This window comes from Pleurodeles waltl, chromosome 11 (assembly GCF_031143425.1).
Source record: "Pleurodeles waltl isolate 20211129_DDA chromosome 11, aPleWal1.hap1.20221129, whole genome shotgun sequence".
NCBI lineage: Eukaryota > Metazoa > Chordata > Amphibia > Caudata > Salamandridae > Pleurodeles > Pleurodeles waltl.
Genome location: NC_090450.1, coordinates 196290402 through 196317661, shown reverse-complemented (window position 1 = coordinate 196317661; position 27260 = coordinate 196290402). Strand labels below are relative to the sequence as shown.

The 27260-nt window shown below is 45.5% G+C and overlaps 1 protein-coding gene across 2 annotated transcripts in view; it reads right to left on the bottom strand.

Annotated features, from left to right (window-relative positions):
* Nucleotides 1-27260, bottom strand: part of LOC138265574 (phospholipid scramblase 1-like) — a 399538-nt gene that overhangs the window by 33447 nt on the left and 338831 nt on the right. For both annotated transcript variants that reach the window (XM_069213400.1, XM_069213401.1), the window contains one exon: nucleotides 24141-24302. In XM_069213400.1, coding sequence (XP_069069501.1) covers nucleotides 24141-24302 — 162 coding nt within the window. The remainder of the gene's footprint in view (nucleotides 1-24140; nucleotides 24303-27260) is intronic.

The window sequence follows — 27260 nt, the reverse complement described above, 5'->3', positions numbered from 1 at the left end:
CCTTGATACTTCCAATTGTCTAGTTTTTAAAAACGCAAAGGTTGGCTAGGTTTCCCTAGGTGCCAGCTGAGCTAGGGTCCAAAACCTACAGCTAACCACACTGGAAAAAGAGGGTCAGTTTTGAGTGGGAAATGTGCTATATCTATGTTGCATTTAGGGCAATTTCCTCTTGCGGGCGCTAGGGTCTACACACACAAGTGAGGTACCATTTTTATCAGGAGACATGTGGGATTATAGAATAGCAGAACACATTACTACCTAGTGGATTTCACTGCATTTGTGCCTTTCAAATGTATGCCAGTACAAGAAGGATGAGGTTTGAAAAATACCCTCCAAATCATACACTAGCACAGGTACCAACAAATTCAGCAATGAAGAAATAACCACTGCTCCTATACACTATACTCTATATTGTGAACTGATTTTAAAAATACCTACGTTTTCTGGATACCCATTTTTCACTATGCCCATTTCACTGTAAGAATTGGTCTATACTCGGTACTCAATAAAAACACACTGTACAGTGCAGCTTAGTTGTTTGCTCCATATATATCTCTCCACAACCAGAAGGGTCTAGCGGTCTAACGGATGTAATGGTATATTGCTTTTGTCAATCTGCCATTGTGACAAAAAGTTACAGATTCAAATGTTGTAAAAACATGCCTGTTTTTTCTTACTACCTTTCAATATTTCTTTATTTCATTTATTTCAACAGTTATTTTCCTAGGGAAAACATTGAGGGATCTATACATGTGACCCTATGCTGAATTTAGAGTTTTGTCCAGTTTTAGGAAATGTATAGCTTTTCTTAATCACCCATGGGTTTCACAATGGTTTCCAGCACAAACTGGAAGTAGGATAAGAGGACCAAAAACAGGGAAAATTGGCTACCTCTTAGAAAAATGCCAGAACTGTAGTATTTAATTTTTTATTTTTTTTTCAGCTCTGCATGTTCCTGAAAGCTCAGAAGATGGTGACTTTAGTACAATAAATGCAATTTTAGAGAAAAAAAACAAACACTTATCTGGAGCACTTTTCCCCTATTCTTTAACAAAACTTCAAAATTGTTCTATATTTTGCCTATATTCGCGGAGTATCTTTAGAATCCCCAGAAAGTTAGTAAAAAGCCAAAGATTTGGCTTGGACACCTTATCTGGAAAAAGGTTATGGAACCCAAAATGCGAACTACCCCAAATAGCCAAAATGGGGCTTAGCACTGGGGATGAGGGGCGTTGGTGCTGCCCAGCAGCAAAGGGGTTAAAAGAGGTTTAATACAAAACCTTCTACACCAGTATAAAATATACAAGTGAAGGTAAAGTGAAACATAGCATAAGACGAACGTTGTCACAAGGGAATCAATCTAATGTTCTAGATCAATCATTTTCATGTTGGAAGGTGACCCTACTTTGAGTCTAACTCTAGGCAGAATATATCTTTGGTGGGTGGGTGTAAGTTTTGCCAAATAGTGCTGTAAATTAATCGCTGGTGATGTTTCTGAATATGCAATATAGGACACTTTGTTGCTAATGGTTAAATATCCCTTCTCCTCCAAATATTTAAATATTAAAACACATATGTTTAGGTTTGGTCCTGCTCACCTGCGACAGGGATCATCAAAATAATACGGTCTTTCAATTTTATAACATACATTTTTGATATCCTTAATCCACAGAATATCACTCCCCTGGTCACGTGAGTTGCAGTCTGATTATTAATCTATTAAGTTATTCATCAGGGTTAGTCCAAAGTCTATGGATTATGAGAAGGGACTGTAATATGATCAGGTATTCTATTTAAGGCATCCCTTATCTGCTTTGACATTTGGCTGTCATACTACTTGAGAAAACCAACGGAAGTCTTTTTAGACAGTAGACAGACATTTCTATGACAGAGTAAGTGTTACCACACCAGCATATTTCCAGAAGCAGGACCCATAAATAACCACTGAGATAACCTTGGACTGATCTATTGTGCAGAGTTCGGTTACAGTTTTTAACCCCAACTTTGCTGAAAAGGAGTAGCAGCAGTAATAGTGAATTGATCACATCTCACATTAACATGTTATTTCTATGTGCCAGCACAATTAAACATTACCACCAAGTATGAGAACTTATGTCTAGGTTTCAAATCCAAAAACGATATACTTAAATGTCAATTTCTGGTGGCATTTGACCTGAAGGTCATTAAAAAAAACTCAGTAAGATTGACTTGAAGATTCAAATCTCTCAAGAAAGATGTGTAATTAGCTACCAACAGGTAGAGAGCTTTTAGAGCGTGGGCAATGAGGACAGCATCATCCATGTGGAGGATTACGGAGATTGGATGACTAACCTGGGGCATGTCCTTGCACCCCTCCACCAACACTTTTAAGTGATTGGTACAAACAGAGAATAGAAAGGGGGCATGGTACAGACTGGATAGGGAGGTGAGGCAGGGCTGTGTCCTTGCCCCCTCTTCTATTCTCTTAGTGAATTCCTCCATGCAGTCTCTATCAATTCCTTATCTCACTCTGGCAACAGTGCCGGAGTAAATGTCCCTAATTATCTTAATTAGGTGAACATCTAAACCCAGATCATCCATCATGAGTCATAACTTATAATGGTCAAAAATACTCAAAAGGTCCATAAAGCCCAAGTAAATAGTGCCCTTTTTAGCTATTGTATACTTCCACAAGAACACTTCCGACCGTTTGTTAATAGTAGCCCTCAGAAATCAATATTGACCTTAAATAAAATTGAAAAGAGCCCATTGGGTCTGGAGCTTTGAATTGGAACAGTTATTAATTGCAGATATTACCTCTTGCAAGGTTGCAATAAATATTGCACAATCTTCACTATAAAGAGAGGACATTTGTATGATAACCCTCTTCACGATTAGCCTTCTCAATCCTATTTCCAATTGCATATACTCTACTAAAATGAGCAATCCTTTCATTGGTGGAGCTGGCTACTTCAAGTGACGGACCTCCCTTTCCTCTAAACATTGGGCGATTTATCACTTGGCAGTACTTCAGCCTATCCTCGCCCTTCCTGCTGCCCCTCCTCCTTAATGGCTTTGTTACTCTGACTGAAAGCACCTTTATACACCCTTCTGCATTCCAGAATCTCACTCCTCCATCTATCACTTTTTTCAGTGCGTCTTTATGTCTTGAGTAGGGCTCAGGGGAGATTTGCAGAATGATAACATCTTCCCCCCCCGGGGACATTTTGTTGGGACGGCTACCATTTTTTCAATAGGTGATACAGTGGCCAGTCCTTCCTTCTGGGGGCTTTGCAGAAATCAATTTTAGGCGCGTTTAATTTAGTACATCTTCCTAAAGCGGCAGTGCCATATATATAAAAATAGAAGAAAAAAACCACAAAATCTTTATTTGACATATCGTTTTCCGAGTGTGTGTAAGGTGCTGGCCCTTCTTGTGAAAGCCAGGCGCATGGACCTGGTTAAGCAGGAGGCTCTTGGTCCCTTGCGCCTGGGGCGAAAGGCATCGTCTGGAGTCGCGGCGGCGGTGCTTGCTTGTTCACCACCGCGATCGGGGCCGAAGGCGGCGGTGCAGTTGAGAAGGGGCAGGTGCTGAGGCGATCCATCGAAAGGGGGGCGGAGTGTTTGCAGGTGGGCCTGTCGAGAGGTGTCCGGAGCTGCAGAGACACGCCGGGAAAGCCGCCGCGTGTCTACAAGTCCAAGCAGGGAGCACTGACTGTGGGCAGCCCCCGGCAAATGGGACTGGGCACGGCCTGTATGTCGCCTTCAGGAGGACAAGGGAAGGGAAAGGGGAGGGGCTTGGGCTGCAATGGGAGCCCGGGTTTTCCCCGGCGGCACCCTGCAAGGGCATGGGCACACAGCAGGGAGGTGGGGGTGGCCATAGGTCTGCCAAGGGCAGGGGAGCACGACGGCATGGGTGAGGTGGGTGCTGGTACACCCCCAGGGGGTTATGAGTTGAAGCCCGACAGAGGGGGAGAGAAAAAGAAAGGTGGGGGTTAAGGCAAAGGGAGGTGAAGAGGTGCATCACTTAGCGAGGGACTCCCGGGTGCCCATTTCTAAGAAGTGGCCCAACATTTTGGAGTGGAGCAATAGTGAGAGTGAAGGTGGCAGTGAAGTGTAGGGGATGGGGTGGCAGGAGCCAGTGGATCTCTCCCCTCCACCTAGATGTAGGTTCCCAATGTGCATGTACGGTGCCCAAGTGGCAGGGCGCGGTGTGGAGAGGTTGGGGGTTTATGGGGAGCTGGGTACGTCAGGGAGTCTATGGGAGGTGAGGTGGATGGCGGGTCGTCAGACATGTATATTGCAGAGGGCAGTTTTCAACCCAGCACATTGGATCTTCATTGGCAAGAAGAGGAGAATCACAGAGGTGATGAACCAGGCCAGCAGCTTGCGGCTCAGGGACTCTGGTGAGAAGAGAAGGTGGGGCCCGGGTGGCCGGCTGGATGTCCTCAGCAGAAGTTCGAGCGCAGAGGCAATGTGCTGCGGATGCTCCCAGGGGCCGGTGTGGAGGTATGGGTTCCTGCGGAGCAGTGTCCGGGCCCGTCAGTTATGCAGAGGAAGTCGCAAGTGTCTTCTTCAGAAGCTGCCAAGCATGGTGGATTGCGGCAGCAGGCGTGTTCGGCAGTGGGGTCACATGAGCAGGAGGCATGGGTGGATGAAGAGTGGGAGGTGGATTTTGATGAGCGTAGTATTGAATAATGGGAGCTGGTTGAGGGATGGGAGGAAGAAGAATGGTGGGCGAGCGGTAGGGGTGGGGGGCCGCTGCTAACCCTATTTTTAAGTCATTTCAGAAGGAAAAGCAGGTGCAGGTGAGATCTGCTGGCGTGGCTTTGGACGGAGCACAGCTGGAGAGGCGGAAGGCACAGGAGCGGCCACCGTTGTTGTCTCCAGGTAAGGAATCGGCTCTACAAGGACATATGGTGTCTGTAGCAATAGAGGCTGAAGAAGACGCAGAAGGGGCGACATGTTTAGTTAAAGGTGTGTATGTGCTGGATGCGGGGATTGTGGCTGATAGTGGGGCGGCTGGACCAGGAACGGGTGACAGCGCTTCTCAGGAGGCATCCTTAGGAGTAACAAAAGGTGATAGCCTTTCTCTACAGCAAGCAAGTGACACTAAGCAAGGGACAAGGCAGAGGAGCCCATGTCCAAACAGGTAAAGTTACCTTACATTGGCACTGACAAGCCATTGGGGGCGCATTTGATGCAGGCGACCAAAGAAAAAATTTGGAAGGGGGATTATGTTGAAATTTTAAAGCTGCTTTACAGGGAGATTCGGGCAAAAGAAGGCTCCATAGAGGAGGAGTTGGAGCTTGCTAAACGGCCTAAAGTGCCAGCCAATATTGAGAATTGGACGGCAGCCTTTTTGATTTTCACTAGTGTGTATTGCGAGCATTTTCCAAAGAGGTCGGTGGGACTTTTCAAGTATATGAACATCATTCGGAAGGCGCAACTCAACTACGGCGGGTATGCGTGGCGGCAATACGACTCCGGAGATCAAGCAGGGGGAAATAGATGCGGACATCTGGCAACACACCATGGGCCCAGTGAAATTTGGTAAGACCGTATTTACGGCCAGCGGGTTGCCCATTACCTACCGGCACTTTCGGGAGTGACCCACCGAAGGGGTGGGGGTCGGGGCGCGAGCCAGTCAAGCCCGAGCACAGCTGGAACGGGGTGAACGGGTGCGTGATGGGACTATAACCAAGGGATATGTTTTCGGGAGTACTGTAAGTTTCGTCATGAGTGCTCCAAGTGTGCAGGGCGTCACCTGATCCAGGCAACAAGGCTCCACAGGCTCCATTTTCGGCACAGGGTCAGGCCCCATGGGGCGGTCAGCAGTCAGGATCAGGTGGACGAGAGACAGAGATTTGGACAGGGTGCTACGTGAAAAGGTGCATACTCCGGTTAACGTGGACAGACTAGCTTTTTGGTTACAGGCTTATGAAAGACCATTGGACACCGACATGCTGATACAGGGATTTTTGCAGGGGTTCCGGTTGGGCTACACGGGTCCCCGAGTGTGGCAGTGGGCAGAGAGCCTTTGGTCGGTGCATGGAAAAGAAGAGATTGTGCGGCGCAAGTTGAAGAAAGAGATGGGGGAAGGTTGCATGGCTGGCCCTTTTCTAGATTGGCTGATGCAGAACCTGATGGTGTCCCCTATTGGGGTAGTGCCCAAGAAAGAAAAAGGGTAGTTTTGATTGATTCACCATTTGTCATGGCCGTCGGGATCTTCAGTCAATGATTTTATTCCGGCTGATGTGGCGAAAGTGTTGTATGCGTCAGTCGATGTGGCCATTGATATGGTGGAAGGTTTGGGGCACAGGGCGTTGATGGCAAAGACAGATATCAAGTCGGCCTTCCGTCTGCTCCCGGTTCAACCTAATGATTTTGAGATGCTTGGAATTCAGTTTCAAGTGTCCTGGTACGTAGACAAGGTGCTCTCTATGGGTTGTTCTAGTTCTTGCGCTCTTTTTGAATACTTCAGCACTTGCTTGCAATGGATTTTCATGCAAGTGTTGGGCCATGTCCACGTGACACCTTATCTCAATGACTTCTTTGCGGCACCGGCAGACTCTTCGCAGTGCGTGGAAGTTTTGTAGCAGTTCCAAGAAATCCTTAGGGACCTTGGTGTGCCCTAGGCCCCCGAAAAGACAGTTGAGCCATGTACGGCACTGTCATTTCTGGGTATTGAGTTGAACACGGTGACTGCGACGGCTCGACTGCCTGACGATAAGAAGGTGGACATGATGCAGAGAATTTGTGTCATATTGAGCAAAAGTAAATTGACAGTGAGGGAGGTCCAGGTGCTGCTGGGTCACCTTAACTTTGCATGCAGGGTGGGACGGGCGGGCAGGATTTTTTGTCGGCGATTGGCTTTGGTGCTAGCAGAGAAGTCATTGCCCCACCATCATCTGCACCTCAAGGCAGGTGTGCGGGAGGACCTGCTTATGTGGAACACATTTCCGGAGTCATTCAATGGGATATCATTAAAGGCCTGGCAGGATTGGGAGTGGGATGTCCAGATATTTTCTGATGCGGCAGGGTCAACTGGGTTTGGTATTTATTGAGAGGGCAGGTGGTGTGCGGAGGAGTGGCCTCTTGAATGAAACAATGGTGGCCGCAGCATAGCTTCTTTGGAGTTTTTTTCTGCTGGTGGTAGCAGCGTGCCTGTGGGTGAACACTTTACAGCATAAGCGGATATTGTTTTGAGTGGACAACATGGCAGTGGTGCATCTGGTCAACAGGCAGTTGGCACGGGAAGTCGAGGTACTTCAATTGCTTTGGGTTTTTGTGCTACAATGTTTGAGGAATTACATTTTGTTTCGGGTGCAGCATGGACCGGGAGTGAACAATGACATTGCTGATGCTCTATCTCGTTAACAGTGGGAACGGTTCCATGGGTTAGTCACGGGCACAGACCTGTGCAGGACGGCCATGTCAGAAGCTCTATGGAAAATAGGCACTTGAGGATGCTTTGATTTGTAATGAATTTGCTGGCGCCATACACTCGAGGGGCATATGCGAAGGCATGGCAGGAGTTTCTAAGCACTGGTGCTCTTAGGAGAGTAAGACAGGACGATACAGTGGAGGATGTGGTCCAGTTTATTATGGCACTGATAGACAGAGGACAGTCTAGGGTCACTATAGTAGGTAAGCTAGCGGCGCTGGGTTTCGTGGGCAAAGTTTTTTGGGGATACCCGCTCTCAGCGGGTGAGCAAGGACAGTGGATTTTGGAATGTTGGGCGAAGGAAGGTGGCAGAAGGGGATGCCTTAGGCACCCGTTGTCGTTACAGTTGTTAAAGAACTTGTCAGGTATCTTTGGAGCCGTTCGCCTTAACGCCAGTGAAGCACCCTTTTTCCGACCATCATGGCTTGGTTGTTCTTTGGCACCCTCCGGTTCTCTGAGCTGCTGGGTTCAGTGTGGAAGTCAGGTATTTATTGGAAGGAGGTACATTTCGGGGGGTTCTGGTGCGGCGTTGCGGATCAGGAGTTCAAAACCAATCAGACGGGTTTTGGGACTGTTGTATTTTAAGATGATATCCGGATGCTTTGATTCGCCCTTTGATTCTGGGACATAAGTGGAGGAAGTAAGATGCCGATCGGTCGGGAGCGGTGTTTACACATAGTGACAGGAGCAGGGTTACAGCATCTCATTTATTGGCAGTCATGCAAAAGGGGCAGTCGGCTATCGGTCAGGATGTGCATCATTTCGGGACCCATTCCTTTAGGATTGGGCTAGCTACAGAAGCGGGATGGAAGGGTTGGAACAGGGAGGAGCTGATGTCACTGGGGAGGTGGAAGTCTGATTGTTTCAAGAGGTTTGTCAGAGGGAGGGAAGTTTTAGAGGGAAATGTTGCTAATTTTCTGTTTCTCTTTGCAGGTGTGGTAGCAGGCCCGGAGGTGGATTACATCGCGATTTGGGTCGTCGGACATATGTTTATCAAATGGGCACAGCGCCAGGCACGACGGACGGTCATAGGGGAGAATTTGGGGTTTCATTTAGAACAGTATCATGTGCGTTGGATTAGTAAAGCGGGTATGAAGTGGGGAGAGCTCTTATCACGTTTGCAAAGGTCTGCTGAGGAGGGACGTTGTCCGGACGTATTGTGTTTACATTTGGAGGAGAACGATTTGGTGGTAAACACAGGTCTTGATCTTTTGAAGGACATGAAGAAGGATTTGCAGTCATTTTGGCTCAGTGGAGCGGCTGCCATGTGGTATTTACAGGATTTGTTCCGCAGCGGGTTTGGTGGGGGCAAAGAGGCCGGGGGCCATTGAAAGGGCTAGGTGCAAACTTAAAGAAATGAAAGGTTTTTGTTTGGTCAAGGGTATGACGTAAATGGAACACAAGGATTTGCGTTTTGAGGATGTTGAATTTTTCAGGGATGATGGGGTCCATTTATCCTTTATGGGAATGAAGCTCTATCTTTTGCAGTTAAAGGAGACTTTGAGGGAGATGCAGCGGGAGGTGTAGATGCCTGAGGCAGAAAAAGTCATGGTGTGGGACTTTTTCTGGTGGGGGAGAGAGTTTTCTTCCAGGTACCAAAACACATGCGGATGGTGAAGCTGCCAGGACAATTTCGGTATTAAGGCGGGGGGGAAGCAGCAGCAGGTCGCAACAGACAGGCAGGGAGCTTACATTGGCGTTCAGGAGAGGAAGCGGGTATGATAGGAAAATAGGTAAAACATGAGTGGAGAAAGGGAAGGCAGGATAAGGTCATAGGGAGGGGGGATGACAGGGGTGGGGGGAGGATAATTTGGATAGATGTTTCAATGTCTAGTGAGGTTTTAGTTTTGTAAGGCAGAGGCCAAGGTTTCCAGGATTGTAAGTGCACCTGTTCCAATAAAGTGGCCTTTTCCACACAGCAACGGTGTTGTGGTGTCGTTCCCTTCTCCCCAAAGAGCCTTTCTGTGTTTGTGGTCAAGCCCTCTGCTTGCTAGATGGCTTAGTGAGTAGTTCAATTATATAATTCGAAATTGAAACAAAACTCCTTTAATTTCTGTTTTGCCAGCATTCTCACCTAGGCAGACATTCACCTGAATTTCGTTTTCCTTTGTTCATTTTGCTTCATCCTGACCCATTTTATATGTTGAGCATTTCTGATAACTACCTTAATTTCTCAAGCATCTTTGTAGCACAACCTCTGGGCTTCCCAAACAGAATTATCTGCAAACTTTTCAGGTGGTGGTCACTAAAGCAATTTTAAGGAGGTTTCAAATTATGGCTATGGAATCCCAGGTTATCAGGAGCCAGTATATATTTAATAATACTTCTTTCTTCACTAGCCATGTATGGCTTTACAAATATGGTTGTTGGTATAGTCACTTAATTCGTGAACACAAAACTAGGTTTTAAGGACTCGTGTTTAGTCGCGCTTCTGTATCTCTCACGAGTAAAATGTGTTTGCTCATTACCTTCAATATCGTTAAAACTATTGATTTTCTAGCTGCCAGTTGGCATGAGTATGCATTAAAGTCCCCACCCAAGAGCACATATAGCACACATCCCACATTTAATGTGATGACGTCTTTACAAAACCTGCATACAAAATAGATTTCCTCAATTAAACATTATCATAAAAATTCACAAGAGCCAATACTGAGTCCCTGGAGTTCTCTAAGCCCAAGAAATGGTAAAGTGGGTCACCAGCCTGGTACTTGTACACACTCCCATTTACTAGAGTTGACATATAGTCAGACCTCCCTTGGATCTACCTAAACTGGCTTTATACGCTGGCATGTGAAATGTCATGTACTCATTAACATGAAATGGTTCTAATGACAATGTGTCCTGAAAACATTGGCACTTAACCCATTCAACTTTGTTTAATTTGTTTTGTAGCCTGCCACATTCCAATATAGGATGCTCAACCCAGGCAGTGCCTCATCAACTGGCATAGACAATTGTATCCCACCAGGAGCAACTGCACCTTATAAAATGCCAGTCAGTAGGGCTTGTGTAACACCTATTGGTAAGAGGTATTCTCTTTTCCCCAGCTTTGTCGCCATTGAATCTGGAGTTCCAACACATGGTCCCATCCCCTTACCCTGGTTTGAATGCAAACTACCACTGAGGGTGACTCCCATTTTTCAAACCTCAGTACCATTGGCTTTTAAGTTTCAATACCTGCCCCATCCAACTTGCCACTATTTGAGTTTCATTTATCATTCCAAGTCATTCTGTGCCATTATACTCCCAAACAGGTCGAATCGATTTGCCATAGGGCATGTGAGTTCTGCCAGATGGTTTCTATTGCCACTTGAGTAGTTGTGAGATCTAATATTTGGCCTCTGGAAAACGTCCTTGGGTTTAAAGAAATATCCCAGTGGAAAAATTTATATTTGCGTTGTCACAGAGGTGATCTAAGCCAGATTGAGACCTTGGCTATCAGGGTTAAGGTTCTAAAATGTATTACCACACATTCTGCTGAACAAGTCCTCTCCTCACCCAAATTGCCCTCCTCCCAGTTATGTCCTCAAAAAATGAATTTGCAAGTCCTACCGTTAGCTCCAAACAGTGGCCATACTTTTTTTGTTTAAAGATCAGACCAGCTTTATTTATTTTCTTTAGGCAGGGGTGGAACATTAATGAGTGTTAGAAATGGGGTATTTGGTTGGCAGTCAAGGACCCTCACTCTAGTCAGGTAAGTCACACACTATCCAAATTATCCTGTGCCCACCCTCCGGTAGCTTGGCACTGAGCAGCCAGGCTTAACTTAGAAGGCAATGCGTAAAGTATTTGTGCAATAACTCATGCAATAACACAGTAGAACACCACAAATATATACCACACAATGTTTAGAAAAATATATAATATTTATCTGGTAAGATGCAGGTCAAAACGATTAAGATGCAATAAGTATACGTTGATATATAATCGTAAAAATGATATAAAGTGTCTTTGGTCTTTTAAAAAGCAACACTTGTCTCTTGCAAGCACAAATTACCTGGTTTGCGTTCAAATTCTCCACAAGGGACCGTAGAGGAGGAGATGTGTGGAAAACAGGGAGGAGTGAGTCAAATTTCCGGCATGTAGAATGGGATCTTCTTCGGGTTGCGGGGTTTTCGGATGCCCCAGGGACGATGCGTTGAAATCTGATGCTTGCAGGATGAAGTCACAGGGGCTGCGTCGATCCGGTGGGCATTGCGTGGAAATTTCTACCTCACGGCAGGCGCTGCGTCGGTTCCTCTCAGGAAGTAGGGCTCCATCATTCCAGCTCGGCTTTGCGTCGATCCAGTGGGCCGTGTGTCGAACATCCGGTCACTACACTGGCGCTGCATCAATCTTCTCCTTGCAAAGTCAGGCTGCGTTGTTCGGTTTCGGCGTGCAGTGATTTTCTCACCACAATGCAGGCTGTGCGTCATTTCTTTCAGGCTGTGCGACGATTTTCGCCGCACACGGAGTTCTCTAGCAGGAATGAAGTCTTTTTGGTCCTGAGACTTCAGGGAACAGGAGGCAAGCTCTATCCAAGATCTTGGAGAGCACTTCTCAGCACAGCCAGAGTGCAGCAAGGCACCAGGGCAACAGCAAGACAGCAGTCCTTCTCAGAAAAGCAGTCCAATTGAGTCCTTTGGGCAGCCAGTCAGTTCTTCTGGACAGGTTGCAGGTTCTGGTTCAGGGTTTCTTCCCCAGGAAGTGCCTTGATGAAGTAGAGTGTCTACCTCAGAAATGTCTTGTTCAGAAGTGTCTACGTTGGTAGGGTCAGAGACCCTGCTTGAATAACCAAATGTGCCTTTGAAGTGGGGGAGACTTCAAAGAGTGGCTTAGAAGTGCACAAGATCCCCTTTCAGTTCCATCCTGTCTGCCAGGGTCCCAGTACGGGGTGTGGCAGTCCCGTGTGGGAGGGTAGGCTACTGTCCTTTGACATGTAAGTGTCAGGCCCTACAACCTCCCAGCCCAGGAAGCCCCATTCAATATGCAGATGTGTGCAAGTGTGACTGAGCCGCCTGTGTTTGGGGTTGTCGGAGTGAATGCACAAGGGAGCTGCCAACTAAACCTAGCCAGAAGTGGATTGGAAGGAACAGAAGGATTTAAGTGCAGAGAAATGCTTACTTTCTAAAAATAGCATTTCTAAAATAGTAATATAAAAATCCAACTTCACCATTAAGCAGGATTTTGTATCACCATTCTGGCCATATTAAATATGACCTGGCTACTCCTTTCAGATCAGGATCTACCACTCAAACAGTATATGAGGTTGGCCCTAATGTTATGCTATGAAAGGAGAAGGCCTCACAGCAGCGTAAAAGAAATTTAGGAGTTTTACACTAGCAGGACATATAGAACACACCTGTTCATGTCCTACCTTTTACCTACATAGAACCCTGCCCTATGGCTACCTAGGGCCTACCTTAGGGGTGACATATGTAGAAAAAGGGGGGTTTAAGGCTTGTCAAGTACTTTTAAATGCCAAGTGGAATTGGTAGTGAAACTGCACACAGGCCCTGCAATGGGAGGCCTGAGACATGGTAGGGGGCTACTTATGTGGGTTACACAACCAGTGCTGCAGCCCACTAGCAGCATTTAATTTACAGGCCCTGGGCACATGTAGTGCACTTGAATAGGGTCTTACTAGTAAATTAAATAAGCCAATTGTGTATGAGCCAGTGTCACCATGTTTTAAGGAGAGTGCATATGCACTTTAGCACCGATTAGCAGTGGTAAAGTGCGCAGAGTCCTAAAGCCAGCAAAAATGAGGTCAGAAGAAGAGATGGAGGAAGGCAGAAAGTTTGGGGGGTGACCCTGCAGAAAGGCCATTTCCAAAAATCAGCACCAAGACCTGGGGGGGTCACCTCTGTTGGAAGGTTCATATAGTTCAAATTATCATAATCAGGGAGTTCTGGGCCTTGTGGTTGAGTCCAGTGGCCCTCAGATGGCAACAGCATGCAGCGCTCCTTGGCTACCACTTTGCACAGGAATAATTACTGCTACTGAAGCAACACTTTTATGGCCAAAGTGATACTGCATGCCACATGAAATCAGAGAATCATGTGGAGGTTCTCAGTTACTACTGCTGCTGAATGTTGACTGTCACCCAAACATGGGTTACACCATAACACAATACACTGGTGGACATAGCAGTCATTTCACAGTATATAGTGCTACCATGTTTACTGAACCCATCCACTTTTTCTATATACAATACCAATGTGATCACATCCACTGCAATTTCAGCTTATTGCAACCAAGAGTACCCATGCTCCTACTAAAGGTCATATGTCAACTACTGCAATGTGAGCACCTACCTTACAATCAGATTACATCACTTAGCAGTGTCATTAACATGAACAGTCATGTGGCAACAATCTCATTATGATTAAAAAAAACTCCAATGTATGTGATGTGATGTTTATTAACATGTCACAAAGATCTGCCTGTATTGTTAAGGTCCCCATACATCCTCCTGCCTCCCACGCCAGGACCCAATCTCCCAGCAAATTTCCTGTAGATTCCATCCCTAACAAGATGAACAGTGAGGAAAATTAACAGCAGTATTAGGAGTAACTGTGTGGTAATGTGCATCTAGGCATACAGTCAGGGGGCCTGAGCAGTAGGCACACTACTGCCACATCAATTAGCATGAGCTGAAAGAAAAAATAGGGTGAACCCATCAGCAATATTCACATAATGATCACTTAGTCAGTGGTGGTCCAGATGAGGACAGAAGACCCAGACAACTGCTACTCCCATCTGGAGCAGGTATGGCAGCACCAATCAATCAGGGAGGCTGCGGATGAACCTAAGTGTCCAGTGAGGGGCACAGCAGAGGGTAAGACTCTCACTACACCTCTGCTAACAGCAATCTACCATCGATGTTGTCCTTGCAGAGGACAAATCCTGGCTTGTCATGCGTTTCTGAAGGAAGGGAACAGCATCTTTGAGGTCTGTGATGCTATTAATTGTTTGACCAATGACTGTGTTTCACCACTGCGCATATTAGTTGCTCAATGTTCATCAGTAGCACATTATGCCCCTCATTCCAACCGCGGCGGGCGGCAGTCGCCGCCCGCCTGGCTGGAACCGCCATATGGCCGCTCCGCTGTCGAAAGACCGCTGGGGCCATTCTGACTTTCCCACTGGGCCGGCGGGCGCTAGCCAAAAAAGCGCCCGCTGGCCCAGCGGGAAAGAGGCCTGCAACACTGAAGCCGGCTCCGAATGGAGCTGGCGGTGTTGCAGGTGTGCGACGAGTGCAGTTGCACCCGTCGCGCTTTTCACTGTCTGCTAAGCAGACAGTGAAAAGCATACTGGGGCCCTGTTAGGGGGCCCCAGGACACCCGTTCCCGCCAGAAACAGGCTGGCGGGAAGGGGGTCAGAATCCCCATGGCGGCACTGCTTGCAGCGCCGCCATGGAGGATTCGCCCAGCTGGGGGAAATCAGGCGGGAAACCGCCGGACCCGGTTTTCCGACCGCGGCTGTCGGAATGGGCAATGAAGCACCGCCAGCCTGTTGGCAGTGCTTCAGTCGTCCGTGGCCCTGGCGGTCTTGGACCGCCAGGGTCAGAATGAGGCCCTATATGTTTTGTTCAGTTTAGCTGCCTATTGGCTTTAACATGGAGTTAGCCATTACATTCTGTATTCAGTTTAGCCGCCTATTGGCTTTGACATGGCATTAGCCATTACATTTTGTATTCAGCTCAGCTGCCTATTGGCTTTGACATAGCATTAGCCATTACTTTCTGTATTCAGTTTAGCCGCCTATTGGCTTTGACATGGCATTAGCCATTACTTTCTCTATTTAGTTTAGCTGCCTGTTGGCTTTGACATGACATTAGACATTACATTTGATATTAAGGTTAGCTGCCTATTGGCTTTAATGTGGGGTTAGACATTGCAGTTGAGACCAACATCGCAGATGTCTGTGTTTTTCCAAGCTGTGTTTTTCCACAAGATGAACCAAGCTGTTTTCTTCACACCAGACCTTAGCTGATAAGAGCACGTAGATTTCGTGTTTACCTCGCAATCCAGTCTGAGAGCGGAATTGCTCAGGAGAACTGGCCACTCTCCAAGGTTGTTCGGATCTCACACTGAGTTTGCTTTTAAGGATTACTCTGAGCTACAGTGAGTTAGATTTGAATCTGCTTGACTTCAGGCTGGAGCTAGACGTCAGTTGCCAGTCTCCCGTTTGGGTAGAAAATCTCTTTCTCGCAGTTGACCGGAGTCATCAACTTGCAGACCCCAGAAAGATGAAGCTTTAGGCCCTACCGCCTTGCCCATACGGTGATGTATTTGACTTTAATGCTTTGCAGTTATGATATATATTTTATGTGTACATTGCAACTGAGAAGTACTGTGATATATTTTGCTTTCATTGCTGCGACTACTTTTAAACGTGTGCTTCCAATCTACTAATTTCGTCTCTCAGGAACTTGTGGGTGGGGAATTAATAACAATAAATGTCTTCTTTGAACTCAGAAGTGCATTCCAGAGAGGTTCTGTAAGCTCCGATAGGAGATAAGTAGGAAAGCAGAACAATGTCCAAATGCACTTTGGGTTTGTCTTTCCAGAGGAAGCAAAGATGTGCTGGATAGAGAACTAAGTATTTAATTCCAAGATCTTGGAATTGATTTCTTAACAGGAAGGAATTTTGTCCAGGCTTCTTGCACAGATTGAGTAAAGCCTGGGAAAAAATTAGATGGTAATCAGTTCATATTCAATGTCCTTTCCTTCTTTGGCCCTTCTCAGAATCTGATTGTGATCATGGTACTTGAGAAACTTCGCAACGATAAGCCGCAGAGGTGTCCCTGGTATTAGTCAGAGGACAAGTAGTCTGTGGGCCCTCTCGATGACAAACATCTTAGAAAAAATGTGCAAGCCAAAGAGAGGCAGTATCATTTTTTTTATGTAGTCTTCAGTTTCTGAAATACCAATGACACGTTGTTGCGTCTTCCTAAGCAAGCCTCAAATTCTCCATTCTTTAGTTTTATGCAGTGGAGGTCCACTTGTAGTTCTTTAACTAAGGTGGTTTGTTGTAAATGATAAACATCCAAGTCCAAACTGTGCTGTGGTGAAGTGCGTATGTTGTTTGCAAGTGGTCTTTCATGGCATCCATTCTTTGTGTTAAGGAGTCAATCTTAGAATCTTTGGAGGTGAGACTGGATTTAATCTCCAGTAAGAGCATCCGGACCTCTCCGTCATTAGCAACCATAGTCCCCACATGAGTTAGGGTGAAAGGCTCAGTGACTGGATGACTGGTGCTTTTCTGGGTATCAAACATGACCCGAGATTATTTAGTGTCAGATTTACCCATACTGCATCACTAGATGATAAATGAGCAGCCAGAGCACACAGGAACCAGATGCTGATCAGAACAAAGCTAGCACAACTCCTCCTCAGTTCATGATAAAAGTCAATTTGGATATATGGATGACAAGGGCACTCTCTTAATCAGCCAGGGAGAAAGGGGCTCAGACACTGACCACATATCACATCACCAGCAGGCCCATTCCCCAGGGCCTCTCATGAGGGGAGATCTCATTACTGGATTTAGGTGCATATATAATCATTAGCCCCCTTGGTCAGCCACCCCTTCATCTCTGGCATCACTTGCTGTAAACAGTTTTATCCCTCCCCACCCAGAATGCCTCTAAAGAGTGTCCTGGTCTGCCCACTTTCCACTCGCCGCTCAAGCATGTTCAGGCTGTCAGTGCTCTGATGTGCCTCTCCGCAGCTGTTGTTCGCAGAGGGACTCCAAGGCCGGAGAGTGTGAGGGCTGCAGCAGCCTACCAGAGGCCAGCTGTCTTTGCCCACAGAACCATATGCCAGCCCCAGTCCATGCAGCAACCACTGGGCAGTATGCTGGCTCCAGAGCTGATCCCTGCTGTCAGACCCAGTTCGCTGACGTCACTGATATGCAGAGATCGCTCTGCACCAAGATAGTCTTCACATGAAGGCACTCAGGCCGTGGCACAGATTCTCTTCCTCCAGGGAACGAGCCCTGGTCTGGCACTGGGCTCCCCGCTATAAATCTCAAAGCTGTGAGATCTCCTACTACGGCAGATCTTTCGCTTGTTGCTGTAGCAGATGTAGAATGGATAGGGATATTGAGTATTTGCCCTGGCGCATGGAGCACACTTAAAGTGATGTCATCTTGCTTTGTTTCTTGGCGACGCCTTCCAAAATTGAAACAATCTTGAAGCCTAGTTTTACACTCTCTAAAACTTCTGTTTTTATCGTACCGCTGTAGTTAACGTTGCAGTAATCCAACCTTGCTAGATCAAGGGTTGAGTCAATTGAATCTGATGAGGGAGCTAAAGTAACAGTGGGATCCTTTCTTGCAGCATGAGATGAACATTTAGGTTTTTCGATTCCTGCTGCTGTCTGATGACAAGAATACATCCAAGTCAAACCATCCTCTTATATTTGCTGCTACTTTGGGTGAGTCAGTATGTTACCTCGTCGATTCAGCAAGTCAAAAGCGGAGCTCATCTGTTTTTTGATATGGGACACATTCTTCAAACAAGTCAGTGATGATCTTACAGTGCCCCGTGTGGAACTGAAGTTGGTACTGCATGATTAATTGGGTAAGTTGACTCACGAACACAATGAATAAAAACAGAGATACAGGTGGTTCCAGTAGAGTCAAATACAATAAGTTTTACTTACGAGGAAGCAACTAAGATTTGTTAGATACAAACAATGAGTGGAATGACTCTAGGGTCGTACCCGTGAGGCTGCAGAACTTCGCAAGTGGTCCAACAAAATTTATGGTTCACCATATGAAAGGATGTTTACAGATCAAGACCGATTAGAAATTTAGAAGAAGCCACATCTCACAGATGACAAAGACTTCTATAATAAACAGACATCTAACAAACAAGCTAAAGACTCGATTAGTTGCCGTTTAATTAAATGGGACACTCAAGTAGAACTGCTATTGCAAACCAACCATGGAGTACACAAAACAACCACTGCATATTTCAATCAAAGTAGAAAAGTGGGAAATTATCACTTTTGAACACTTAGCACTTTAGTATAAAGAAGTAACCAAAAACACCAGTAACACAACCTTATTCATGGCTTCCAGGGATCATAAGCACAATTTCCTGCAAAGAATGTGGAAAAAAAAAAAAAAATCACAAAAAAGTCCAGCATCTGTAAGAAAGTGTGATAGACCGGACAGCCTTAGGGTGGTCTTCCCCCCAACCTTTTGCCTACCTCCCTCCATTTTCTGAATTTGTTTTTGCTGGCTTTAGGGTTCTGTGCACTTTACCACTGCTAACCAGTCTAAGCTGATTGTGCCCGCTCCCCTAAAACATGGTAACATTGGCTCATACCCAATTTACATATTTATTTTACTTATAAGTCCCTAGTAAAGTGTCCTACATGTGCCCATGGCCTGTAAATTAAGGCTTCTAGTGGTCCTGCAACACTAATTGTGACACCCACTTAAGTATTCCCTTAATCATGTCTGAGGCCTGCCATTGCAGAGCCTGTCTGTGCAGTTACACTGCCATGTCAACCTTGCAAGTTAGACCCCCTTGCTAGGCCTAAACCTTCCCTTTTTATACATACAAGCCACCCCCAAAGTAGACCCTATCTGAACCAAAGGGCAAGGTGCAATGCATTTAAAAGGCAGGGCATGTACCTTTAAATTTGACATGCCCTGGTAGAGAAAAACTCCCAATTTTGTTTTTCTCTACTGCAAGGCCTATCTCTCCATAGGATAACATAGGGAGTAACTAGTTACTTCTTAAATGTAATTCCCAATCTGGAAGAGACATTTGTCAAGTTTGGGGTCTCTGGATTCACAATTTAAAATTACAACATATGGTGAAAATGTCACTTTTAGAATGTTGTCATTTTCTTACTTTAACCATTTGGTGCATACTGCCTGTCTCCAAGACACATCTGGGGTGGGGTGATAGCTGGCCTTGAGGATTCCCTCTAGGCAGTCACACACAAAGGAGGCTTAGGTGTGACTGATAAGTCATCAACGTTCTGATGGGGTATCCTAGGGGCGGGAGAGGCTGACACACCTCAAAGTGCAGTGTCCTGCCACACACAAAGGCCTGCATTACTCCCCTGTAGTGAGTCTGGAGCCAGGGAAGGAAGGGTGGACCTCTGTGCACTTCAAAGACTGTTCTTTAAAGTCTCTCCCACTTCAAAGGCACAACTTGGTATAGGTACTCGACCTCTGACACCACCAATTCAGTACACTTCTGGACCTGTTGATACTCTACTAGGGAGAAGGAATGCTGTGCTGCTACAAGAACTGCCACTCTGCTGATCAGCTACTCTCTTGGAATCCTGCTTTGCTGCGCTGACTTGCTGCCCTCTTGCATGGGAGAGATAAAGACTAGACCTGCATCTCTAAATTCCAAAACCAAAGCGACTCCAAGGACTTGCTGGCTTGCCTCCTGCTCTGAAGTCTTAGGGTGATCAAAGATGTCACTTCCCTCCACAAACAGCACCTGGTCCTTGCTTGCTGCAAGTCTTACTCTGCCAACTGGTGTCAATCCAGTCCAGGGGCCATGGAAGCTAGTATAAAGTCCTGCATCCGCCCAAACCTCCACACTTAAGCTGTTTGGAACAAGGCACATCACTGTCTGCAAGACTGGGATCGATGCACCACCACTGTTGCAAGGTCTAGGCTGGCACATTGCACCCGGAACTACCACTTCAGAAGCAACGCATCACCGCCACTGCGTGGAGACTATAGATGCATCGCCCCTCTAGTGTGAATTAATCTAGAGCATCATGTTCGAAACTGCCTCACTCAGAACTGGCACATAGCCACAGCCGCATGCAGAAATCCGGCGCAACACCCCAACTGCATGGGGATCATAGATGCACCTTGTGCTGTGACAAGGATTAAGGTATACTGTTGCCCAGTGGGCCCTGGGTGGGTCTTGTAGCCTGCCTGCGATTCATTGTGGGCAGACAGAACTCCTGACTTTGTCCATGGCCAGCATGACGATATATCCAAATAGCCACTTATTGCTTCTAAGTGCTACTTACACATCTATTCTTTAAACTGCAAAGCAGTCACCCATTTATTTGCCAACCATGTCATCTCAAACTTTAAACCAGCCATATGCAATCAGCCTTAGTTCTGCTTCAATAGAAAGACCTCCCCAAAATGCAAGGTTAGTTCATCTCTGAATGGGCACACAAGCAAACCCAAAGTATCTACTAGGTCTTGAATTCAATCAAATATTCCACCTATCACATTTATTTAATTCCTCACTACAAAACAGTAGCAGACTGACCTTCTGACACTGGACACCACATTCAGTGGCAGAAGGTAAACTAAGTTGGAAACCGTACAGCAGATTGTCTGACAGTTAAAGACATGGAAGCTCTGTCGGGGACTAGGGCAAACTACTAGAAAACTCAAATAAACAACAAGGACTAAATGTGCTTCCTTTAGTTCTGTGCCTGGTATTCTGGTGTATCAAAAGGGATGATTTGTGCCCCTAAAAATACATCAAAGGTAGGCAGCAGACCAGACCACATCCTGAACCCCTTTTTAGTAGTGGTATTTTTGAAAAATTGTGTTATTGTACAACCATACTACAGAGCTTAACGAGAGAAGAGGTGTTTAAGATTTGCTTGTCAAGCAGTATAATGAACATAGGGTTGTACATACTCACACATATGGTGCTGGCTTAGAAGTTTAAATGCTGATCATGTTTACAGAACAGATGAGCCTGACACAGCAGGTATTTGTATGCTGTTTTGTTGATCTTCCATCAGAATGCTACCCATTCCATACATAAAACTATGCATGTATATAATCATTAATTACCAATCACTATCTCTTGTGAATCCCAGTTAGTGGTTACCTATAGCTCACGGAATATGCTGTTTTTGTTATGTCTATGTGTTAGAAATGGGGTCTTTGTTTGGCAGTCGGGTTACCCCCTGTCCAAGCAAGGACCCTCCCTCTAGTCAGGGTAAAAGAACATCACCCTCAGCTAACCCCTGCTTACCCCCTTGGTAGCTTGGCACGAGCAGTAGGCTTAACTTCAGAGTGCTAGGTGTAAAGTATTTGTTCCAACACACACAGTAACTTAATGAAAACACTATAAAATGAAAACACAGGTTTAGAAAAATGGAAAATATTTATCTAAACAAACAAGACCAAAACGACAAAACTCCACAATACACAAGTCAAGTTAACAATTAAAATGCAAAAAGAGTCTTCATGTAGTTTTAAACATACACTAAGACTGTTAGTGTGAAAATGTACCTTGGGTGCGTCAAAAATAACCCTACATGGGCGAGTGTGCGCCAAAAAGGGGTTGCAATGCGTCAATTTCACTCACTCACGAGACCTTGCGTCGTTTTTCCTTTTGTCGGGTCAGGGCGCGTTGTTTCTTCTGTCTGCAGGACAGCGATGCGTCAATCCAGTCAGCATTCTTGGGTCCAGGCAGGCCTTGAGTTGTTTTTACACACCCAGCAGCACTTGCGTTGGAAATCCAGCCGCATGATGATCCGAAAACCATACAGCGTGTGGGTTGCGATCTCACCAGCCTCCATCACTGATGCTGTGTGTTATTTCTCCAGCCCTGGGCGTTGATCTTCGGGTCGTGATGCAGGCGAGCGTAGATTTTCAGCCATGAAGCAGGCGGCACGTTGATTTTTCGGCCGCAGGTTTGAGTTGCATCGATCTTTTCCCCACACAGTGGTCAGTGCATGGATTTCTTCCTATTGGGCTGCCAGCTTCTCCTATCAGGGTCCAGGAACTTGATGGGCACCACTTGGCAGAGTAGAAGTTTCTCCAGAGACTCCAGGTGCTGGCAGAGAGAAGTCTTTGCTGTCCCTGATACTTCAAACAGGAGGCAAGCTCTAAATCAAGCTCTTCGAGATCTTCACAAGATGGAAGGTGCACAAAGTCCAGTCTTTGCCCTCTTACTCTGGCAGAAGCAGCAAATGCAGGATAGCTCCACAAAGCACAGGCAGGGCAGCTCTTCTTCCTCATCTCTTCCCCAGGCAGAGGTTCCTCTTGGTTTCCAGAAGTGTCCTAAAGTCTGTGGTTTTGGATGCCCTTCTTATACCCATTTTCTCCTTTGAAGTAGGCCTACTTCAAAGCAAAGTCTCTCTTGATTGTTAAATCCTGCCTTGCCCAGGCCAGGCCCCAGACACACACCAGGGGATTGGAGACTGCATTGTGTGAGGACAGGCATAGCCCTTTCAGGTGTGAGTGACCACTCCTCCCCTCCCTCCTAGCACAGATGGCTCATCAGGATATGCAGACTATACCCCAGCTCCCTTTGTGTCACTGCCTAGTGAGAGGTGCAACCAGCAAACTGAGCCAGACAGGGAATTCACAACCAGGGAGAGTCACAAAAATGGTTTAAGCAGAAAACGCTCACAATCTTAAAATCAACTTTCCTAAGAGCTGTATTGTTAAATTGTGAGCTCAGAGACCACAAACTCCACATGTCCATCCCCTCCCAAAGGGAATCTACACTTTAATCAAATTTAAAGGTAGCCCCCATGTTAACCTATGAGAGGGACAGGCTTTGCAACAGTGAAAAACGTTTCACTGTCAGGACATATAAAACACATTACTATATATCCTACCTTAACCATACACTGCACCCTGCCCTTGGGGCTACCTAGGGCCTATCTTAGGGGTGTCTTACATGTAAGAAAAGGGAAGGTTTAGGCCTGGCAAGTGGGCACACTTGCAAGTCGAATTTACATTTAAGACTGCACACACAGACACCTCAGTGGTAGGTCTGAGACATGATTACAGAGCTACTTACGTGGGTGGCACAACCAGTGCTGCAGGCCCACTAGTAGCATTTGATTTACAGGCCCTGGGCACCTCTAGTGCACTTTACTAGGGACTTACTAGTAAATCAAATATGCCAATCATGGACAAACCAATTACATATGCATTTTGTACAGGAGCACTTGCACTTTAGCACTGGTTAGCAGTGGTAAAGTGCCCAGAGTAACAAAAACAGCAGAAACAGAGTGCAGCACACATCAACAACCTGGGAAACAGAGGCAAAAAGTTTAGGGAGACCACGCCAAGGATGAAAAGTCTTACACTATGCAGTGCTTAATTTGAGCCAGTGGTTGCAGGTGGGTCCTCTGGCACTCATTTTTGGGGACCAGCACTTATTTTTCCTCATCCAAATTTTAGAGAGTAAAACACTAATGGGGTAGTGGAGGAGGAAGAGAAAAACTGAAAAAGTGACAGGGAGAAAACAGGGAAGAAAAAACCTGCTAGAGAGATAAAAGGGGCATGGAGCGTCTGGCTGTGCATGAAGGAGGTGCATGGTGAATAAAGACTGTGCAGCTTTGCTGTCTGGAGACCATGACATTCTGTAGCCACAGGCATCTAAGCAAACCTTTGGACTCCGACACCTTTTGTCTAGAGCTTAAGCACGGTGCTTATGTCAACCAATGAACATTTTGTTGAAGGGGAGACAGTTTAAGTAGAAAAGTCTCAATGCAGCGGACACTCTCGAGGGAAGGGAGTGCTCTACTTTATTCTTGTAAAACGATGTGGAGAAGCTTTCCTAATCAAAAGTATGGTAAAGTCATGAATTTCATACATACATCACAAAACACGTAAATCTTGCCTTAATTATGCATTGCACATGCAAAAATGTTTAGGCAACTTTGCCCACCACCTACATATATATTGCTTCCACTTTTTTTTTTTTTTTGTACAGTTGCATATCCGTGAATTCTATACATACCTCAAAATTCACATCTCCACAACAGCTGCATGGAATACATGGACCAATAATTTTCAATACACCCTCTTTTTTTTCATTCTGAACAGTAAACTTGGGCAGGCATGGGTGCCAGTTTTGGATAACATAGCCAACTGTTGTTCCAGGTGGTGCCTGCACCTCAAGCTTTCAACAAAAAATGAAACGCACAAGTAGAATTAGTACTTCAAAATTACTCAGCTGAACAAGATTTCCATAAAACATTGTACTTTTTGGCATATAAATGTGCATTCCCACATGTTCTATAATAAATTCATTTCGTCCTTAGTTATGGGTATTTCCTCTGTAGGAATTGAAAACGTTTACAAAAAAATGCACAGGCCAATTGTTCTGGCTTTCATGTCATGGAAAGATTACCAACTTTCACTAGCAAAGAAGTCACAGGCCCAGCATGATTATCAGCAGTGATCATTTCCCTAACATCTTAGGGATGGATTTACATTTCGGCAGACGGGTTACTTGTCACAACGATGACGGATATCCTGTCCGACGACATATAAATCCTAGTATTTCCTATGGGATTTATATTTCAACAGAAGATATATCCATTATCATTGTGACAGAGTACCCTGTACGCCAAAATCTAAATCAGGCCCTACTTCTTTTAAATATCTTGGCAGCTGGAAACTGCACACTCTGGAGCTCTATACTCTCAAAGCTTCTAGTGATGTACTGAAGCTGCAACTCACTTCTAAATACTTATTTTGTAGCTTCTCATTGATTCCATTATCACAAACTGGATGGATTTTGAAATCTGTCTCTTCCTTTTAGGTCAGAGTGCCTATTTGTTCCGTCCTTGCACTAAGATGTCTCTAGCCGGGCATCAAACCCTACACATCTCATTGCACCCTCTCAAGTCTGCACACATTTTACTGATACATCTTTTTAACCTTGCCTGTCCTTCTCAGGCCAACATTCTATTCAGCAAAGAGAAACTGGCACTCTGTCCTCACCCACACATCATCAACCAGCTGTACCATACACACTGTTGGCCCTCGAGACATACAGTGGCCTGGAGGTATAGCAACAAAGGCCTTTGGCTCTCTGTTGGAGGCCCTCCATTCGGATCTCACATTTTGTCAGCTATTACCCGCAGACACATTCAGCAACAGGTTGGAGCAGTACCATTTAGACTCCATCCTTTACATGTTATCACTGTGCAAATATGCATTTACATTTGACATTATATTTATTGCGTGCCTTAATATTAACACATGCAAACACTCAAATGCAATAATGAAATGTAACGATTAAAAACTCAAGCTTTATGAACATGGACACTTATGTTCATTAAAAGTTACTTAAATGTATTCATTAGCCACGTTTTATATTTACACACTATGATGTATTTGTAGAATTAAGCATGTATTGTTTATTCATGTTCAGCATTTCGTTTCAGAAGTATATGTGTGCACAGTGGCGGCTCCTCCACTATGGCGGAGGAACGTCACCCCCAACCCCAGCAGCAGAAGCTGCAAACCTTTCACAACGAAGGGATAATAAATTATGTTTATTATCTCATTGTGAAAGGGGCGGGCCATGGAGGGGTGAAGAGCAGTGAGGGGAGTGCACTGTGCACTCCCCTCAGTGTGCATGTATGTTTGGCTGGCCATCTCAGGCCAGCCAAACACATGAGCAGTGTGCTCTCTACAGCCCGGCACTGTGCTGCCAGGCTGGAGAGAGCATGCACAGGCTCCCAAGTCTGCCTGGGAGTGGCCTAGCTGGGTGCTCCCAGCCAGTCTTAAAACTGCTCTGAGCAGCATCAAGATTGGCTGTAGGGCAGGCTGGGAGCCTGTGCCTGCACTGCAAGACGGAGGAGCGGTAGCATGAGGAGAAGCGGAGTAAGGGGAAGTTAGTTTATTTATTTTTTAAGTTGATTAAAAAAATTCCTTTACCTTCTGTAGTGAAAATAGGTAGGTTTGACCACTGACTGTGTTTCACCCACTGTGCATATTAGTTGTTCAGTGTTCACCAGTTGCAGATTAAATTTTGTATTCAGTTTAGCTGCCTATTGGCTTTATTGTGGTGTTAGACATTGCAGTTGAGACATTGAAGATGAGCTGTATTTTTCCACATGGTAAACTAAGCTTGTGTTTTTCATATTTTCTCTTACCAAACACAATAGCAAGAAAAGAAGCACATATTTTTTTGTTTTCTCCAGTGCAGAGAACAGGTTGGCCTTGGAAAGGGAGCCTTGAAAGGTTGGTCAATTTTCAAAGTTTTTCATCCAACTCTGACCTACAGTAGCCAGCATGTTTGAATATTTCTATCTGAGAGGGGAGGGCCTTTCAGAAGGTGTTTTCCATGATTGTTTAAGCTATGAAAGAGGTGGCCCTGCTCAATAGCGAGGGAATTTCCGAGACTTCGGTCAGGATTGGACGTCAGTGAGGGTGGATATCTCTTTCTTGCAGTTGAACAGGGGTTGTCTTCTTGCTGGCATGAGAAAGATGAAGCGCTTGGCAGGCCCTACGGTGATGATTTTGTACTTTGCTTTGCAATCATGCTAAAATATAATCACATATATTTGCTGTGTACATTGCATTTGAGAATTATTTTGATATATTTTCCATTCATTGCTGTGACTATTTTTAAACGTTTGCCTTCCACCTACTAATCTCCATCTTTTTTAGGAACCTTGTGGTGGAATAATAATAAATGTCTTCTTTAAACTAAGTAGTGCATTCCAGAGATTTTTTGTCTGCTCAGTCATTATTGAAAGCAAAACACCCTCTCGCACACCGCCCCGCCCCCTGTAACCCAGGCGAGTCGCGGCTCTGTGTGTGTATAATCATGCATTCAAAATGCACATTCAATGTTGGTTAAAATTAGCCTGACTAAATGTCTTATTTTTAAAATGTATTTGTTTCGATAGTGTAGTCTTCCTTTTTCAGGTGCATTTCAAGGCTTCATCATTTAAAGAAAAGGAGTATTGTTATGTACATTAGTTTTGTTTATAGTAAGGCCTGAGAAGAGAAATTTTGGCAAGAGATGTGAACACCTAATAAGCAGCTGAAGTCTCCTATTCATTGTGCACCAGGAATGGGGGATGTTAAAGGTTGCAGTAACTGAGTTCTGTGGGATGAG